General features: G+C 44.5%; 1 protein-coding gene across 3 annotated transcripts in view; it reads left to right on the top strand.

The window, feature by feature from the left end:
• The window catches only part of LOC139229688 (butyrophilin subfamily 1 member A1-like), a 71,843-nt gene extending 62,463 nt beyond the window's left edge, over positions 1-9,380 (top strand). The window contains exons 8-10 of one of the 3 annotated variants that reach the window (XM_070861211.1): positions 3,067-3,093; positions 8,039-8,413; positions 8,739-9,380. In XM_070861211.1, coding sequence (XP_070717312.1) covers positions 3,067-3,093; positions 8,039-8,413; positions 8,739-8,740 — 404 coding nt within the window. In that variant the 3' untranslated portion in view covers positions 8,741-9,380. Of the gene's footprint in view, positions 1-3,066; positions 3,094-8,038 lie in introns of all 3 variants that reach the window. The other 2 variants (XM_070861210.1, XM_070861209.1) reach the window with 2 other exon arrangements.
• The last annotated feature ends 11,896 nt before the right edge of the window (positions 9,381-21,276 follow it).

The raw sequence follows: 21,276 nt of genomic DNA, 5'->3' as shown, positions 1-21,276 counted from the left end.
CCTCCTCCTCGTGTTAATTGTTTAATGGACCACCACCATTCACAACTGGATGTAGCAGGACTGCAGAGCTTTGATCTGATCCATTGGTTGTGGGTTCAGTTAGCTCGGTCTATAACCTGCTGCTTCAGCTGTTTAGTATACATGTAGTCCTGTATTGTAGATTTACCAAGTTGGCGAATCATTTTTATTGCCCCTGGTGCTGCCCCTGCCACACTTCTACACTCCTCATTGAATCGAGGTTGGTCCCCTGGCTTGACTGCAATGGTAGAGTAAGGAATATGCCAGACCATGAGGTTACAGATTGTGGTGGAATACAATTCTACTGCTGCTGATGGCCACAGCACCTCATGGGTTCCCAGTTTAAAGCTGCTAGATCTGCTGTGAATCATTTGTCATGGTGGTTGTGCTACTCAACACAATAGAGGATGTCCTCAGTGTGAAGACTGAATTTGTCTCCCCAGGGACTGTGCGGTGGTCACTCCTACCAATGCTGTCATAGTCAGATGTATCTGCAACAGGTAGATTGGTGAAGATGAGATCAAGAAGTTTTTTCCCTCTTGTTGGTTCTCTCACCACCTGCCGCAGGTCCAGTCTGACAGCTATGTCCTTTAGGACTTGGCTAGCTCGATCAGTATTGGTACTACTGAGCCACTCTTGGTGATGGACATTGAAGACCATTACCCAGAGTACATTCTGTGCCCTTGCTACCTTAAGTGCTTCTTCCAAGTGGTGTTTAACATGGAGGAGTACTGATTCATCAGCTGAGCGAGGGCATTAGATGGTAATCAGCAGGTTTCCTTGCCCATGTTTGACCTGATGCCATGAGACTTCATGGGGTCCAGAGTTAATGTTCAGAATTCCAAGGCCCACTCCTTCCCAACTGTATATCACTGTGCTGCCACTTCTGGTCACAGGACATACCCAGAGATGGTGATGGAGGAGTCTGGGACGTTGGCTGACAGGTATGATTCTGTGAGTACGAGTATATGAGGCTGTTGCTCGAATAGTCTGTGGGACAGCTTTCCCAATTTTGGCACAAGTCCCCAGATGTTTGAGAGAACGTTGCAGAGTCGACTGGGCTGGGTTTGCCGTTGTCGTGTCCGAATCCAGTGCCTATGTCGATGCCGAGTGATCCGTCTGGTTTTATTCCTCATTGTTTTTCATAGTAGCTTTCTGGGCCATTTCAGGGCGCAGTTAAGAGTCAACCATATTACTATCTAGAGCCACATATCGGCCAGACCAGGTAAGGACAGCAGATTTCCTTCCCCAAATGACATTAGTGAACCAAATGGGTTTTATGAGAATCCGATAGTTTGTCACCATTACTGATACTAGTTTATTAATTCCAGATTTATGTAATTAATTAACTGAATTTAAATAACCCAGCTGCTGTGGTGGGATTTGAACTCGTGTCTCTGGATCATTAGTCCAAGCCTCTGGATTATATAGTATACAGCAGTGAAACAGGTCGTTTGGCCCAACCAGCCTATTCCTGTTTATGCTCCAGTTGAGCCTCCTCCCATCCTTACTCATCTGCCTCTACCAGCATAACCCTCTGTTGCTTATCTAGCTTTCCCTTAAATGCATCTATGCTATTCGTTTCTTTACTCTGTATTTAACTCATGCTATACCTGCTGTGGGAGTGTTTGATGAAACAGTAAAGGAAGCTTTTTGCTGTGTGGTCTTATGGCACAACCATAGCGCGTCCGACTCCAGATCAGAGGCTACATGTTGGAATTTCATCGGGTCACAGTTTTCACAGTGTCGTGCTCCTGGCTTTTTTCAGGGCAGTGTTTGAAAGGTGCACTGTTCAGTGTTGGTGCAACAATTATTTTCAGAATTAAGTGCTCTTGTAGTCTCCATACCGAAGGAAGGATATACTTACCCTAGAGGCGGAGCAACAAAGGTTCACCAGATTGATACCTGGATGAGAGGGTTGTCCTATGAGGAGAGACTGACTGAACTGACCTATATTCTCTGGAGTTTGAAAATGAGATGTACAAGATTCTGAGATAGCTCAACAGGATCGATGCTGAGGGGCTGTTCCCCCTGGTTGGAGAGTCTAGAACCAGGGGACATAGTCGCAGGATAAGTGGTCAGCCATTTAGGACTGAGATGAGGAAATATTTCTTCACTCAAAGGGTTGTGAATCTTTTGAATTCTCTATCCCAGAGGGCTGTGGTGGTTCAGTCATTGAGTACATTTAGGGAAATCAAGGGATATGGGGATCAGGCAGGAAAGTGGAATAGAAGTCGAACATCAGCCATGATCTTACTAAATCTCACCATAATCGCTATGCTACTGTACCCGAAGTGGATGTTCGGATAGCTCTTTTGAAGAGCCGGCACAGGAACGATAGGCCGAATAGCCTTTTTCTGTGCTGTAACATTCTATGAAATGTTTCCTTCTCAGTCTATATTCTAAAAACATTGAAGATTTTGCAGTGAGGGCAATTTTACATACTCATAATTATTGTAATTATTCAGCCCTTTTTTACAACATGGATTTGTATGTGTGCAGTTGCATGTATATGTCACTATGTTGCAATCATGTGAAGGCATGTTAAACTTCTCCCAGTTCTGCTGAGGCTTCCCAAAATCAATTCTCACCAGCAGGAAATTGTTAACCCAGACAAATGCATGCACTGACTTTTAAATGTGCATTTCTCAGACTGGCTTCATAAGCAAAACAGACCCACTTCCCTGGGACCAACTTTTGGCAGGCTGGTATGCAGTGGTTTATAATGCAGAGTGCAACTACCAGGATCTCTGGCTGATGATGTCAACCCACCTGTCCTATTTATTTTTGTACTCCCACAAAAAGAATCTGGTCTAATTGCCATGAAATTTTGAATGGGTTATGTACTGTACCCCAAGTGAGAGACCCAATGTAACCAGATTACGATCCAAATCCCTCCCTTGCCCACCCACACAATGGCAGCTTTGTATTAGCAAGGTCCCAGTAATTTTGCAGTGAATGTGATTTTTTTTCCCCCTATGGAATTATTTACATGCTGATATCCTGTGAAAACTTATCCAGTCTAATAGGGTTATTCTTTGTTTTCAGATTGGAAGAAGATTTGTGAGTGTGAAGGTAAGATCCGCAAGTTACTGTAATAAACATTTACATAATTTGATTGCAATTGATCTACTCCCTTGGTCATAGTCGCTATCGTACATGAAATTGTGTTTGAAGAGACCTCCCCCTCTTCTCATTCTCCCCCTTCACTTTGGATAATTTTCTGAGTTCATGCTACTGGCTGAGACCCTCAAACATTAGCAATACATATTAGGAAATAGCAGATGCACTGCCTCAATTTTCCATCCATTAATTGGAATGGCTGGCAAATCGAGAGCCACATGCATACAATTTTCCAATGTGCCCGGCTGCTGGGAGCTCGTCAAGCCAGCAGTGTGAACTCTGTTAAAAAAGCTCTTAAATGTGCAAAATTCAGATTTTTTTGGGTGAAAATCAAAGCTATCCACACAGGAGCCTCTTTCATCTTCTTTGCTCCCCTTTTCCTGAAGAAGTTTGCAGCCACACAGCATTCTGCAGTTGCTCCCCAACTCCCACCCAACCCTCATTATACTCCATTGATTATCAGCTCCCTCAAGGCCCTTATGTCCCAGCTCCTGAGCAGCCACTTTTCAGCCCCATGCTCACTGACATCTCCCATCTTGTCCTCATCACCTTCCAAACTATGACCATCCCTTCACAAAACACTCATCTTTAACTCCTCCATTTTCTCCAACTACCAACCTATCTCCAAACTTTCCTTTTTCAAAGACCAGGAATAAATTATGCCTCATAAATATGATCCAATCTCTCTTAGTTCCTGTTTGTGACCCTCCAATCTAACTTCCTCTCACTTACAGCATTGAGATTTAGCTAATCAAAGTCACAAGCGGCATCATGTGCAATTCTGACAATGGCTTCTCAGCCGCCTTGACCTGCTTTTAACAGAATAAACTCTCCATCCTCCAACAACATCGGTTGACTGCAATCCATCTCCATGGTACTGCTCATACTTGCTGAGACAGGCATCTTGGGTAAATTTCTCAAATCATTTCTCTGCTCCCTTAATTCCCTGATGTCCCAGCTCCTGAGCATTCAATTTCCTCTTCTCAACCCCAGGCTCAGACCTCAACAATGTGCATCTCTTCTCCCGAAGCAGAATATTGTTTTTCAAAAGGTGAGACTGCAAAATGTTGGTATTCAGAGGGACCTGGGTGTCCTTTTACCCAAATCACAAAGTTAACATACAGGTACAGCAAGCATTTCGGAGAGCAAATGGTATGTTAGCCTTTATTACAAAGAGATTTGGAGTACAAGAGTAAAGGAATCTTACTGCAATTATATAGGATCTTGCTGAGACCACACCTGGCGTATGGTGTACAGTTTTGGTCTCCTTTCCCAAGGAAGGATGTACTTGCCTTAGGAGTGCAACAAGGTCCACTAGACTGATTCCTGAGATGAAGGAATTGTCCTGTGAGGAGAGATTGAGTAGACTAAGCCTATATTTTCTAGAGTTTAGAAATTCTTATGGTGCTTGACAGGCTAAATGCTAGGAGGATGTTTCCCCTAACCGAGGAGTCTAAAACTAGGAGTCAGTCTCGGAATAAGGGGTTGGTCATTTAGGATTGAGATGAGGAGAAAGATTATGAATCTTTGGAATTTTCTACCCCAGAGGGTTGTGGATGCTCAGTCATTCAGTACATTCAAGACAGATTGTTTGATTTTTGGATACTAAGGGAATCAAGGGATGTGTGGATAGGGTGGGAAAGTAGAGTTGAGATAAAGATCAGCCATTATGTTATTGAAAGGACCAAAGGCCAACTCCCGCTCCTATTTATGTTCTTGCGTTTCACTTCTGTGGAAAATAAGATTAATGGACAGAATATCCTGGGCTTTGATTGCCCAATTTGACACACTATTTCTGGCATGCAGGAATTACATAAGCAGAAGATATACCCTTGCATCATCTCCTGGAATCCTCATGGTAATGTAGTATCAGTAGAACTCCCATTGTAGTCCTTTCCTCTTCATTATTTATACGTTATCCATTAGTTACATCATCTGGAAGTGTGAGGTTGGCTTCGACATATTCGCCAATGACATCCAGCTTTCCTTCATCAATCTCAGACTATCCACCATTAAGGTTTGGATGAGGTGAAATGTCCTCCAAAATAATGCCACCAAATCTGAAGCCATCCTCTTGAATTCTGTGTGTACCTCTATGTTTGACTCCATCAATCTCCTCAGCTACCTTGTCGGCTCAGGTTAGAGGTGCAGAATTTTTGTGTAGTCCTTGAATTCAAGTTGGGTTTCTTTCCCAGCATCCATTGTTTTTTCAGATATTTGGTTTGGGGATTTGGGCAATTCTCTATTTATTGACCATCCTTAGTTTTGCCTAGATGGTGCTGATAGGTATTCTCCTTGAACTGCTGCAATATTTGTACTGATTGTTCTCCTTCCTACCGCCCCCCCCCCCCCCCATGACGTTAGATAGGGAATTCCAGAATATTGACTGAGCAAAAATGAAGGAATGTTGGTATATGTACAAGTCGAGATGCATGTAACTTGGAGGGGAACTTTTGAGGTAATTGGTGTCCCCTTGAACTTGAGGTAAAGGTCATAGGTCTGCGACGTGCTGCCAGAGCTTGGCACATTGCTGCAGTGCATCCTGTAGATAGTAATTATTGCAGTCAGCATGGATCAGTGATGGAGAAGGCGATCAAGTGATCTGTCCTGGATGGTGTCTAGCTTCTATAGTGCTGCAGCTGCACAATGACTATTTATTGACACTTCTATCTTGACTTAGATGGTAGAAAGGCTTCGAGAGGTCAGGAGTTGAGCCTGCCATTGTAGAGTATATAGTCTCTGCCTTACTCTTAGAATCATAGAATCTTATAGCGCAGAAGGCCAGGCCAGTTGGCTCTTTGAAAGAGCTGTCCAATTTAGTCCCACACCCCAGCTTTTCCCCATAACCCTGTAAATTAGTCCGGTTAAAGTAAATGTCCAATTGCTATTTAAAAATGTCTATAGAATCTGATTCCATCACCCTTTCGGATAGTGCATTCCAGATCTTAACAGCCCTCTGTGTGAAGAAAGCTCTCATTCTCCCTCTAGTTCTTTTGCCAATTATTTTAAATCTATAACCTCTGATTACTGGCCCGCTTGAAAGAGGAAATAGTTTCCTTGTAGCAACATTGTTGATATGACTGGTCTAGTTAAATTTCTGGTAAATATTCCCGCCCCTGACCATTTGATGGTTGGAATGTCAGCTCAGAACGGTTGGGCCACAGACACTGCCCTGACAAACTTTGGCAGTGATGACCTGGGGCTGAGATAATAGAGCTCCAACAACTTCCTTTGCATCAGGCATGACTCTAGCCACTGAGGGGTTGTCCTATGATCCCCGCTGACCTCAGTTTTGATGGGGTTCCTTGCCATATTATGAACAAGTGCTGTCTTGATGTTGATCAGTTATTCTCTTTCCTCTGCATGCAACTCGTTTCTAGGCTTGTATCAAAGCTGTGACATAGTCTGGTTGGTTCTGGTTATGTTACTTGATGACTCATCCATTAGTTTACTGATGATCAGGAGCAGGCAAATATGATTATTAACCAGTAAGATTTCTCCTGCTTTTGGTGTTTGACCGGAGGGGGGGGATAGTTGAGGTTATTTGGCCAGATGTTGGTATTTATGAGTGAGGATCTTGAAAGAAGATAAAGTAGGGATCGTACTATTTGCTGAAGAGGCTTTCAAATACTTTAGCCTTGATTCTTACACTCACCTGAAGGTTGAGGATGCTCGTGGATTGTCCATCGCTTGACTGACCACGGCCATTATTAACTGGTTATGGTAGCACTAGAGCTTTGTTCTGATCTGTTGGTTATAGGACTGCTTAGCTCTATCTACAGCCTACTGCTTGTGGTGGTTAGCATGGAGGTAGCCTTGTATTGCAGCTTGACGTGGATGGTGTCTCACTAAGATATACTGGTATTAAATCAAGGTTGGTCTTCTTAAGAGCACGGCGTTGTGGGAGGGACAGTACTGAGGGAGCGCCGCAGTGTGGGAGGGGCAGGACTGAGGGAGTGCCGCACTGTCGGAGGTGCGGTCTTTCAAATGAGACATTAAACCGAGGCCTCGTCTGCCTCCTCAGGTAGATGTAAAAGATCCTAAAGCCACTATTTTGAAGAGAACGGAAGAGTTCTCTCTGGTGTTCTGGGGCCAATATTTATCCCTCAATCAACATGACAAAAAAATAGATTATCTGGTCATTGCTGTTTGTGGGAGCTTGGTGTGTGTAACATAGCTGCCACATTTCCCACATTACAACAGTGATAATACTCAAAGTACTTCATTGGCTGTAAAGCACTTTGAAATGTCCAATAATCATGAAAGGCCCTACATAAATGCAAGTCTTTTTTTTCTTCTGGCTTGAGGCAATGAGGTTACAGAGCGTGATGGTATATGATTCAGCTGCTGATGCTTCATAGATGTTTGATTTTTGACTGCCAGATCGATCAACAAAAACACACAATGCTGAAAATATTCAGGCCAGGCAGCAGCTGTGGAGAAAATGTACCTGGTAGATGACTTTCAGAACTTTTTACTTTCTATTTTTTACCATTGCTGTTGCGTTGACCACCTATACTTCTACATCCACTCCACCCTAAAAGCTGATACCTTAATTTGCAGTTTTATCAACTTGAGCTATGCTTTTTCCACGCTGCACAAAGTAAAATGTAGTAGCAGCTCTTTCATCCACCACATCTCCTCCCTTTGGAATTCTCCCCAAATCATTCCACTCTTGACACTTTGCTCCCTACTTTTAAAATCTCCCTGTAAAACCCTGCCACTCCCTATTTCTGCCTCTCTGGACTGTGCTTTCAGGCATTTGTCAGCCAAATGCAACAGAGATGTAAGTGGTTGTTCTCCTAGCTACACTACCTCATTTAGTCTTTATTGTTAAGTGATTTAATCAAGCCTCAGAACCTGTACTTAAGCTCTAATTCTGCCCTTTTCTTCCCAGTCTCTCCAACCCTGGATACAGAAACAGCAAATCCATGGCTTGAGGTGTCAAAGGATCTGAAGAATGTGAAATTGACCCGGACAGCGAAGATTCTCCCTGACAATGAGGAGCGGTTTACAGCCTGGGAATCTGTGCTGGGATCGGAGGGATTCACATCGGGTAATCACTACTGGGAGGTGGAAGTGGCAGGGAATCGGCACTGGACTCTGGGAGTAGCCGCAGAGTCCGTGAAGAGGAAGATAGAGATGAAACTGATACCGGAAAATGGATTCTGGACCATTGGGCAGGTCGATGATCAATTCCAGGCAAATTCTGCAAATCAATCAGATATCCCTGCCCGTGAGATTCCCAGGAAGATTGGAGTTTATCTCAGTTGTGAGTCCAAGATAGTTTCATTCTATAGTGTGAACACAATGTCTTACCTCTACACTTTCACTGGGGCTGAATTCAGAGAAAAAATGTATCCTTTTTTCTGTACCACACATCAAAACAAATGGCTGAGAATCAGTCAAGTGCAGCATTAGTTCTTTCAAAGGTCTTTGGCCTTGAGGTTTCTTCAAAATACTTTCTAGATTGACAAAGGAAGCTGTCAAGTATGTAAATATTAAAGTTAATCTCCCCTTTTAAGAAAAGATTATATAAAATATTTAAAATGCTGCTGGGTAACAGTGACAATTTTCTGGAATCTATCCCTTAATAGAATCATCATCTTAGGCGGTCCCTCGAACGAGGATGACTTGCTTCCACAAGAGTTCACAGATGTTTCAATGAAGGACCCGATGTTCCAATCCAGTTGTGGGGGTGGAAGATGCCTGTGTATTAATTTTTTTAACACGTGGTGACCATTGCACATCAGCCACCACATGGACTTGACAGAGCTAGGCCTTTATCCATTGGCAAGGATTAACCAGGATGACTGGAGATCTGCTCTGTTGTACGGACCTAGTGCGCACACATATCGCAGTGTGAGCTGGCCCGTGCTACCCCTGTACCCTCATTCGCCGAACCTCCGCCACGATGTTCCAGTGCCTGGCACTCCAGCTCTATTTATAGAGCCTCGACCTGTGGTAGTGTTCTCACAGAGCACATTTAGACAGACAGCACTCAGCTTAAATATCTATATGCCATCTTAATTACAGATGGGGAATTTAATTGCACTTCTATGGGTACAGTGTTGAATGCATTATAACTCTACAAATCTGGTAGCTCTTGACTTTCTATAGTGTCAACATTTTTTTTTAAATGATAATTTTCTACACATTTAATAATGCAACTAGAAACCCATATAGCTTCTGATTGTATAAGCTTCAATTAATAAATTTAGTTCTGAGCAGGGCAGTCCACTCCATGTTTGTTGTAAAAACAGAAAATGCTGGAAATCTCAGCATGTCATGCAGCATCTGTGGAGAGAAAGTTAACATTTCAGGTCTGTGACCTTTCATCAGAACTGGAAAAGCTCGAGATGCAACAGATTCTTGAAGTACAGGGGCAGTGAAAAGGGGAGGGGAGGAAAGGACAAAGGGGAAGGGCTGTGATAGGGTGTAAGGCAGAAGAGATTTAAGAGACAAGTGATGATGGCCAAAAGTGAGATGGTAATGGAATAAGTTAAGAAACAAAAAGAGAGTCTAGATTGGGTGTGAATGGTGGAATCAGTAAAGACTAAATGGGAAAGAGAATACAAAGAGTTGGGGCCAGGGCTCGTAAAAAAATATGCAGAGGTTATGGTCTGAACTCGATGTAAAGTGCCTAAACGAAAGATGAGGTACTGTTCCTCGAGCTTGCGTTGAGCTTCATTGGAAATGTAGGAGGCCTAGGACGGAGCGGGGAATTAATGACGGCGACCAGAAGCTCGATGCCACGTTTATGGACTGAACCAAGGTGCTCTTCAAAATGGTCAATGTATAGGAGACCAATCGTGGGGACCGAATACAGTATACTAAATAGAAAGTACAAATAAATTGCTGTTTCACCTGGTAGAAGTGTTTGGGGCCCTGGACGGTGGGAAGGGAGGAGGTAAAAGGGCAGGTGTTGCATCACCTGTGCTTGCATGGGAAGGTGCCATGGTAAGGGGATGGGGCGCTGAGGTGATTGCGGAGTGGACCAGTGTGTCTTATACCACTCATGTTTGTGTTGATAAAATAAAAACTAGGAACAGATGGAAGATCTGTATTTTATCAGACGCAGAGTGTGGAGTGAAGGTTTCACCCCATGTAAACCATCGATAAGCCAGGAGAACATCTCCGGTAAGTGATTGATTTATCACCCATCTGGTACGAGATTATAAAAGCGTCCGAGACTTCTCTGTGCTTGGGTCTTCAATTCTTCCTTCCTTAGGCAGTCCTTCGGAATCGAGGATGACTTGCTGCCACACTAAAAATGGGTTCCAATGCAGGACCTACAATCTTTGTCACAGGTGGGTAAGATTCCTGCTTGTGAATTATTTTAACATGGAATGGCCGTTGCACACCAGCTACAATATGGGCTTAGTCTTGCACTGTGGCAAGGGGATCCAAGACGACTGGAGATCAGGCTCTGCTGTATGGGCCTAGTTCATATACGTTAATTATTTTAACGTGGGGTAACCAGCTACCACATGGACTTGACAGAGCAAGGTCTTGGTCCAGTGGCAAGGGGGTCCAAGATGACAGAAGATCAGGCTCTGTTGTATGAGCATAGTTCATACACACACATATTCCTACTGTCCTCCTTTCCAAAGGAGCTCTCTCCTTGGGATTCAATGTCACTTGCAAGTCACTCTTGCTGCAGCGTTATCTTGCGTTGGTGCCTGTCTGTTGCAGTGTAGACAAGGCAAGTGTTTGACCCTGAATAAAACTACACTGGAGTCTGGTACAAGTATAAATGTTAAATTTCTGACTTGACTTGCACGAGAAAAGATGCTATCAGTTGGGGAAAGTAGCTGTGGTCTTCAATTAGTTTGTCATCGGTTAGTGTCACTTGTGTCTGTCAGCACAAAATCAGATCTACAGTTCACTAAGTGAAAGTGTGACAGATTACTGACCACCATAATAGTGATGCAGCACTGTACAAGAATGTTGGCGAGAGATTTTCCTTAAGGGTGGGATCACTACAGTGAGTGGGACTTTGGCATGTTCATCCAACCACACACTGACCTTGTTCCAGCGTTCTATACGCTCTTCCACTGGGACTCTGCCACTGCGGGATCAGGAAATGTTGAGCTTCTGTAGTGGGACATTTGTTTCGCTAACAAATAGGTCCGGACAGTTTTAAAGCAGGTAGAATGCTGCTAAATGTTCCAGATCAAAATTGCCACATCATGAGCCAGTTGGGGAAAAAAATATAGGCAGAAGATTTGGAAGAGGGAGAGGTGGCTAAATCTCATTCTTGGCATCAAGAAACTCAATCCTGATGTCTGTTGCAACCACATTTCCCCCTACCACTTCCTTCCTTCTGACCTCTCCATTGGCAGCAGAGGCAGGAATAAAGGAAATTATCTGGATTCCTGGGCCTTGACCCCTCTCTATTGATTTACATGCAGCAGGGAAGGTGGGTAGCTGTCTGCCATCTGCAGCAGTGTGAGCAGAGAAAATGTTGGTGGCTAATTTTAGTAGAGTTTTGATGGGAGGTATTCCCATCTGATTTTTCTGCTCATTTTTAGGTGGTAATTTGGGGGAAATCCTCCCTTCAGTTTTATAACCACAAGGTTTATATAGCAGTGTCAAACAAGATACACAAAGGTCACAAGGTTCAGGGATACACAAAGTGACATGTCGATAACTCTGGAAGTACACAAACAATTCAATTATTTAGAATGGGCTGCGCTGGAAGTGGGGAGGATCACATTGCTTTGAGAAAGGAGAAAGTGAAAGAACAGTGACTCATGCTGATGTTTGGATCCAAAGACAGCACCAGTTATCCAGTACCTCACTCGGGCGGTCATAATTCATATGCAAGACTAAATAGTGAGGCTATTCTGGACTCTCCAGCACAGAGCTCAAGTAACTCAGGACAGACCAGCACTCGCAATACTGGGCTCAAGTAACTAAGCATAGGTGTTGTACTGCAGGAGTTAGAATAAAGCTCCCTCCTTCGATAAAGTACCCCATAATAGACTTAGAACAAGGTCAGAGAATCTGGAGTCAGGGGATTAGTAGCAGAGTGGATAGCTAACTGGCGTCAAGACAGTAGGGGTAAAAGGTAGCTATTTAGTGGCCGGAGGTAGGAAATGGTATTCCATAAGGATCAGTGCTGGGACCAGTATTGTTCACAATTTATATGAATGGAATAAAAAAAAACTTCCAAATTTGTGGATGACACCAAATTGGGTGCGGCGTGGAGATAGTTTCCCCCCCTCCCCCGATATGTCTGCGCTCCCCAAATTCTGCCCTCTTGAACATCCCGGATTAAAACTGCTCAACCATCGGTGGCCGTGCCGTCAGCTGCCTGGGCCCTAAGCTCTGGAATTCTCACTAAACCTCTCTTTCCTCCTTTTAGACGGTCTTTAAAAAACCTACTTTTTTAACCAAGCTTTTGGTCATAGAAAATAGGTGCATGAGTAGGCCATTCGACCCTTCGAGCATGCACCGCCATTCAATGAGTTCATGGTTGAACATGCAACTTCAGTACCCCATTCCTGCTTTCTCGCCATACCCTTGATCCCCCGAGTAGTAAGGACTACATTTAACTCCTTTTTGAATATATTTAGTGAATTGGCCTCAACAACTTCCTGTGGTAGAGAATTCCACAGGTTCACCACTCTCTGGGTGAAGAAGTTTCTCCTCATCTCGGTCCTAAATGGCTTACCCCTTATCCTTAGACTGTGACCCCTGGTTCTGGACTTCCCGAATATTGGGAACATTCTTCCTGCATCTAACCTGTCTAAACCCATCAGAATTTTAAACGTTTGAGATCCCCTCTCATTCTTCTGAACTCCAGTGAATACAAGCCCAGTTAATCCAGTCTTTCTTGATATGTCAGTCCTGACATCCCAGGAATCAGTCCAGTGAACCTTCGCTGCACTCCCTCAACATTAAGAATGTCCATCCTCAAGTTAGGAGACCAAAACTGTACACAATACTCCAGGTGTGGCCTCACCAAGGCCCTGTACAACTGTAGCAACACCTCCCTGCCCCTGTACTCAAATCCCCTCGCTATGAAGGCCAACATGCCATTTGCTCTCAACTGCCTGCTGTACCTGCATGCCAACCTTCAATGACACATGAACCATGACACCCAGGTCTCGTTGCGCCTCCCCTTTTCCTAATCTGTCACCATTCAGATAATAGTCTGTCTCTTTGTTTTTACCACCAAAGTGGATAACCTCACATTTATCCACATTATACTTCATCTGCCATGCATTTGCCCACTCACCTAACCTATCCAAGTCACTCTGCAGCCTCATAGCATCCTCCTCGCAGCTCACACTGTCACCCGCAAATTTGGAGATACTACATTTAACCCCCTCATCTAAATCATTAATATACAGTGTAAACAGCTGGGGCCCCAGCACAGAACCTTGCGGTACCCCACTAGTCACTGCCTGCCATTCTGAAAAGTCCCCATTTACTCATACTCTTTGCTTCCTGTCTGCCAACCAGTTCTCAATCCACGTCAGCACACTACCCCCAATCCCATGTGCTTTAACTTTGCACATTAATCTCTTGTGTGGGACTTTGTCAAAAGCCTTCTCAAAGTCCAAAAACACCACATCAACTGGTTCTCCCTTGTCCATCTACTGGAAACATCCTCAAAAAATTCCAGAAGATTTGTCAAGCATGATTTCCCTTTCACAAATCCATGCTGACTTAGACCTATTATGTCACCTCTTTCCAATTGCGCTGCTATGACATCCTTAATAATTGATTCCATCATCTTACCCACTACCGATGTCAGGCTGACCGGTCTATAATTCCCTGTTTTCTCTCCCTCCTTTTTTTAAAAAGTGGGGTTACATTGGCTACCCTCCACTCCATAGGAACTGATCCAGAGTCTATGGAATGTTGGAAAATGACTGTCAATGCATCCACTATTTCCAAGGCTACCTCCTTAAGTACTCTGGGATGCAGTCCATCAGGCCCTGGGGATTTATCGGCCTTCAATCCCATCAATTTCCCCAACACAATTTCCCAACTAATAAGGATTTCCCTCAGTTCCTCCTTCTTACTAGACTCTCTGACCCCTTTTATATCCGGAAGGTTGTTTATGTCCTCCTTAGTGAATACTGAACCAAAGTACTTGTTCAATTGGTCTGCCATTTCTTTGTTCCCCGTTATGACTTCCCCTGATTCTGACCTACGTTTGTCTTTATTAACCTTTTTCTCTTTACATATCTATAGAAGCTTTTGCAGTCCGTCTTAATGTTCCCTGCAAGCTTCCTCTCGTACTCTATTTTCCCTGCCCTAATCAAACCCTTTGTCCTCCTCTGCAGAGTTCGAAATTTCTCCCAGGGTTCGCTGTTATTTCTGGCCAATTTGTATGCCACTTCCTTGACTTTAATACTATCCCTGATTTCCCTTGATAGCCATGGTTGAGCCACCTTCCCTTTTTTATTTTTACGCCAGACAGGGATGTACAATTGTTGTAGGTCATCCATGCAGTCTCTAAATGTCTACCATTGCCCATCCACAGTAAACCCCTTAAGTATCATTTGCCAATTCTCACCTCATACCTTCAAAGTTACCCTTCTTTAAGTTCTGGACCATGGTCTCTGAATTAACGGTTTCATTCTCCATCCTAATGTAGAATTTCACCATATTCTGGTCACTCTTCCCCAAGGGGCCTCACACAACGAGATTGCTAATTAACCCTCTCTCATTACACAACACACAGTCTAAGATGGCCTCCCCCCTAGTTGGTTCCTCGACATATTGGTCTAGAAAACCATCCCTTATGCACTCCAGGAAATTCTCCTCCACCGTATCTGCTGTCATTTCTTATGTGGCTCGGTGTCAAATTTTTGTTTTGTCTTATAACACTGCTGTGAAGCACCTTGGGACATTTTAATACGTTAAAGGCACTATATAAATATAAGTTGTTATTGATTGCAACCAATTATAGGAAGACGTTAATAAATTTGCAGAATGGGCATATATTTGGAAAATTAAGTTTAACACGTGGGTTGTTATATTTTGGTAGGAAGCACAGAGAGGTCACCTATAACTTGGAGGGTGCGAGTCTGGGTGGGATAGAGGAACAAAGGGATCTTGGAGTACAAATACTGAAATCACAAAGTTAGCAAGGCCATAAAAAGCAAACTAAGCACTAGAGGTTATAAACTTGATTAAAAAGTAGGGAAGTTATGTTAAATCACAGAATAATGCATACAGTTCTGGTCACTGTATAAAAAAGGATATAGAGGCACAGGAGAGGGTGGAGAGAGGAATTACAAGCATTTCAGAAATGCAAGGGCATGCATATCAGGAAAGGATGAACAGGCTGTAGGGGGCCAAAACTGATTAAAGGCAAGTTCCGCCCATTTACAGTCAAAGACAGCTAAGATCCTGACGGTACTTGGGGCGGAAGTTTGGTCAAAAAAGAAAAAAGCACCCGGCGGCAAAACTGGGCATTACACGCTGATTCTGGGCGGTAGTTGAGATTCTGGGCAGAAAATGCAATCCTGGAGAAAGTTACGCCAAGGCTGGAGTCGGGCGCAGGGAGGGTGGGGAGGGGAGACACACAAAAAATGAAATATTCAAATAATTTAAAAAAAATCACAAAACTTTCAGAGGACCCTTTCACACCAAATCGTTGCAAAAGAAAAAAAAAATCACTTACCTTTTCTTGCAGGTCTTCATACCTACCGTCCAGGTAAGACCTGCTTCCACGCAGTGGTCTTTTCTCCTGCAGGAGCAGAGGACCGCTCGGATGAACTTTGGGCGGGAGGACTTTTTTCGGTATTACACATCAGTGCATGCTTTGGGACGCTCCCCAGCAGTCCCTCCAAACCACCAGCGTGAGAGTCACACCAATTTCCCACAGAGAGGAGAGCACCGAAAAAGTGTGGAAACTGCTGAGAAAACTCGATGTCAGCCAACGATAGGACCATCAATTTCAGGCCCTGGGGGGAAAAAAGGCTGAAGGATGACCTAATAGGTGTCTTTAAAATTATGAAAGGTTTTGAGAGAGTGGGGACAGCGAGTGTGTTTCCACTTGTGGGGAAGAGCATAACGAGAGACCATCAATATAAGATCGTCACCAAGAAATCCAATCGGGAGTTCAGGAGAAACTTATTTACCCAGAGTGTTGAGAATGTGGAACTCGCTACCACAGAAAGTGGCATAGTATAGATGCATTTAAGGGGAAGTTAGACAAGCCTACGAGAGAGAAGGGAAGAGAGGATTATGCTGATAGATTTAATGAGGAAAGACAGGAAGATGCTGGAGTGGAGCATAAACGCCTCACAGATTGGTTGGGCTGAATGGCCTGTTTCTGTGGCATGTATCCTATGTAATCCTTGTTGTCCGATTAATATGCTTAAAATCACTGAGAAGTACCCCTGTAACTACACCAGAGAGATTTAATTTATAACAATTGTCTCTATAATCTCTGAATGATATTGGTAATCTTGTGCCAAATTATGTTCCTAACTCTATAATGTTCTTTTACATAACTTGTATTGGATTTTTTCTTTTATAGTTCTTGATTAGACTATCTCCATCAAAACTATTAATAGACTTTTTATTGCCTAAAATTAAAAATAAACTGCTCTCTGGAATTGTAACTGGAAGGTGCAAGTAACAGATTAAACTGATCTTTATTAACATTCAGACAGCTGTAGTTTAACACTGAATCAGGATTGTAGTTTAAAATATATTAAAAAGCTCACTTTTAATTTTCAAATGATGTATTGTATTTTCTGATGTATTGAGCAATAATGTTCCTGAAAGTAAGTAAAAGTTCAAATCTATTGTGAAGTAGGTAAAATCTAAACAAGTATAAACAGGATGAACACAAAAATATACTTTGAATTTAGACTTTCTGGTATGTCTCACTTCAGAATCATAAAAGAAATAAGTGGAAGCCCCACTTCAGAACTTAAGCATATAGCCTAGGTTGGCATTTCAGTGTAGTACTGAAGTACGAGATTGCCAAAAGGGGTTATCTTTCCAATGAGATGTTAGAACTAGGTCCTGTCTGCCTGTTCTGGTGCTTCAGGATATAAAAGATTCAGTGCCACTATTGAAGAGCAAGTTGTTGTCCTGGTGCCCTGGCCAATATTTATCCCTTACTAACCAAGCACCCCCAACCCCAAACAAACCCATATTAACTAGGTCATTCACCTCATTGGCTGTTTGTGAGATCTTGATGTGAGTAAATTGGCAATCACATTCAAAAGACTTGCATTTCTACAGTGTCTTTCACGACCACCAGACATCCCAAAGCACTTTACAGTCAATAATCACTGTTGCAATGTAGGAAATGCCTGCATAGCAGCAATGGCTTCACTTCAGAAGTTATTTAACGGTTGTGAAATCTTTCAGGATTAATTTGGGGATACAATAAGGTACTTACTTGGATAATACAAGTTTGCTGGTTCTTTTAGACCGAAATGAAATGCAACATTTAATTACAATGGGGAGGTGCCATTTGGCTCATTGAGTGTCCATGTTATATGTCCATAAACACACTTGGACCATTGATCTATCTAATTAACCAATGCAGTCTTTTCCCAACCCAATATCCTTCCATTCCCTCCTCACTAATGGATGCCAATGTTTTTTCCCATTGATGGGATGTGGGAGTCACTGGCAAGCCCAGCACTTATTGCCCATCACTACTTGCCCCTTGAGAAGGTGGTGATGAGCCACCATTTCCAAGGAGAGTGAAGAGTTAACCACATTGCAGTGGGTCTGGAGTCACATGTAGGCCAGACCGGGTAAGGGCAGCAGATTTCCTTCCCTAAAGGACATTAGTGAACCAGTCGGGTGTTTACCACAATCCGGTAGTTTCAGGGTCACCATTACATAGAAACATAGAAAATAAGTGCAGGAGTAGGCCATTCGGCCCTTCTAGCCTGCACCACCATTCAATGAGTTCATGGCTGAACATGCAACTTCAGTACCCCATTCCTGCTTTCTCACCATACCCCTTGATTCCCCGAGTAGTAAGGACTTCATCTAACTCCTTTTTGAATATATTTAGTGAATTGGCCTCAACAACTTTCTGTGGTAGAGAATTCCACAGGTTCACCACTCTCTGGGTGAAGAAATTCCTCCTCATCTCGGTCCTAAATGGCTTCCCCCTTATCCTTAGACTGTGACCCCTGGTTCTGGACTTCCCCCAACATTGGGAACATTCTTCCTGCATCTAACCTGTCTAAACCCATCAGAATTTTAAACGTTTCTATGAGGTCCCCTCTCATTCTTCTGAACTCCAGTGAATACAAGCCCAGTTGATCCAGTCTTTCTTGATAGGTCAGTCCCGCCATCCTGGGAATCAGTCTGGTGAACCTTCGCTGCACTAGCTTTTTATTGCAGTTTTATTGAATGAACTGAAGTTAAATTCCCCCGCTGCCGTGTTGAGATTTGAACCCAGTAACATAACCGCCATGTGACCAAAGTGGTTTGCTCCGTGCCATGTCTGTGCCGGTTACACTGAGAATGCAGCTTGAATCCTGCGGCGGGGCAGCTAAGCTGACAATAGTGAAGGGGAGAGAGGCTGCCCGGAGGACGGAGTCTCACTCTGCTTCACTCGGGGCTGGGTTTGGGCCCCGACACCAAACTGACAACACAAGTTTGGTTTGGGGGTAAAGTCTGATGTGAATCTCAGTGTGAGACACCCGGGAAAGCCTCGGGTATCCCCGCTCTGGTGTCCCGCTTTCTGTCCTCGCTCCCTCCCTTCCAGAGGGGAATTTCCGATCAATAAACCAGTCCGATGTCGGGAATATACCGGCGGCAGCTGCAGCAAGGGCCGTGCAAGGTGCGGTGCCGACTTACCCGGAGAGGCGGACGGACGGTCAGGAAACGTCTCCCGGACCCGCGAGCGCTCAACTCGGATTCGAGAACTTTCTCAACCTGTCTGTCCCGCGCATGCTCGTCTCTCCTCCAATCACAGTGCCGCTCTCTCCGGCCGCTCGTGGTTTGGCTGTTGGACTTTCAGCGCTCAGCTCACTCCCCCCCCGGGCTCGTGATCTCTGATCCTCCAATCACAGCCTCCCATTTCTCCCGCGCTCTCCGGCCGCTCGCGCTTTGACCGTTGGACTTTGAACGTTCACTTAGATCAGGAGACCACATCCAGGGACCACTTACACCGTGAGACCAAATCCAGGGACCACTTACACCGAGAGACCAAATCCAGGGATCGCTTACACCGTGAGACCAAATCCAGGGACCACTTACACCGTGAGACCAAATCCAGGGACCACTTATACCCAGAGACCAAATCCAGGGACCACTTACATCGTGAGATCAAATCCATGGACCACTTACACCGTGAGACCACATCCAGGGACCGCTTACACCGTGAGACCACATCCAGGGATCGCTTACACCCAGAGACCAAATCCAGGGACCACGTATACCCAGAGACCAAATCCAGGGACCACTTACACTGTGAGATCAAATCCATGGAGCACTTACACCGTGAGACCAAATCCAGGGACCACTTATACCCAGAGACCAAATCCAGGGACCACATATACCCAGAGACCAAATCCAGGGACCACTTACACTGTGAGATCAAATCCATAGACCACTTACACCGTGAGACCAAATCCAGGGACCACTTACACCGTGAGACCAAATCCAGGGACCACTTACACCGTGAGACCAAATCCAGGGACCACTTACACCGTGAGACCAAATCCAGGGACCACTTATACCCAGAGACCAAATCCAGGGACCACTTACACCGTGAGATCAAATCCATGGACCACTTACACCCAGAGACCGAATCCAAGGACCACTTACACCGTGAGACCAAATCCAGGGACCACTTATACCCAGAGACCAAATCCAGGGACCACCTACACCGTGAGACCAAATCCAGGGACCACTTGGCTTCACTTCAGAAGTTATTTAACGGTTGTGAAATCTTTCAGGATTAATTTGGGGATACAATAAGGTACTTACTTGGATAATACAAGTTTGCTGGTTCTTTAGACCGAAATGAAATGCAACATTTAATTACAATGGGGAGGTGCCATTTGGCTCATTAAGTGTCCATGTTATATGTCCATAAACACACTTGGACCATTGATCTATCTAATTAACCAATGCAGTCTTTTCCCAACCCAATATCCTTCCATTCCCTCCTCACTAATGGATGCCAATGTTTTTTCCCGTTGATGGGATGTGGGAGTCACTGGCAAGCCCAGCACTTATTGCCCATCACTACTTGCCCCTTGAGAAGGTGGTGATGAGCCACCATTTCCGAGGGCAGTGAAGAGTTAACCACGTTGTTGTGGGTCTGGAGTCACATCCAGGGATAACTTACACCGTGAGACCAAATCCAGGGACCACTTACACCGTGAGACCAAATCCAGGGACCACTTACACCGTGAGACCAAATCCTGGGACCACTTACACCCAGAGACCAAATCCAGGGGCTACTTACACCCAGAGACCAAATCCAGGGACCACTTACACCGTGAGACCAAATCCAGGGACCACTTACATCGTGAGACCAAATCCAGGGACCACTTGCACCGTGAGACCAAATCCAGGGGCTACTTACACCCTGAGACCAAATCCAGGGACTATTTACACCGTGAGACCAAATCCAGGGACCACTTACACCGTGAGACCAAATCCAGGGAACACTTACACCGTGTGACCAAATCCAGGGACCACTTACACCGAGAGACCAAATCCAGGGACCACTTACACCCAGAGACCAAATACACCGTGAGACCAAATCCAGGGACCACTTACATCCAGAGACTAAATCCAGGGACCATTTACACCGTGAGACCAAATCCAGGGACCACTTACACCGTGAGACCACATCCAGGGACCGCTTACACCCAGAGACCAAATCCAGGGACCACTTACACCCAGAGACCAAATCCAGGGACCACTTACACCCAGAGACCAAATCCAGGGACCACTTACACCGAGGGACCAAATCCAGGGACCATTTACACCGTGAGACCAAATCCAGGGACCACTTACACCGTGAGATCAAATCCATGGACCACTTACACCGTGAGACCAAATCCAGGGACCACTTACACCGTGAGACCAAATCCAGGGACCACTTACACCGTGAGACCAAATCCAGGGACCACTTACACCGTGAGACCAAATCCAGGGACCACTTAT

This window comes from Pristiophorus japonicus, chromosome 19, assembly GCF_044704955.1.
Source record: "Pristiophorus japonicus isolate sPriJap1 chromosome 19, sPriJap1.hap1, whole genome shotgun sequence".
In the NCBI taxonomy this organism is placed as follows: Eukaryota; Metazoa; Chordata; class Chondrichthyes; family Pristiophoridae; genus Pristiophorus; species Pristiophorus japonicus.
The sequence above is the reverse complement of the archived record's forward strand: the minus strand, read 5'-3'. Positions and strand labels throughout refer to the sequence as shown.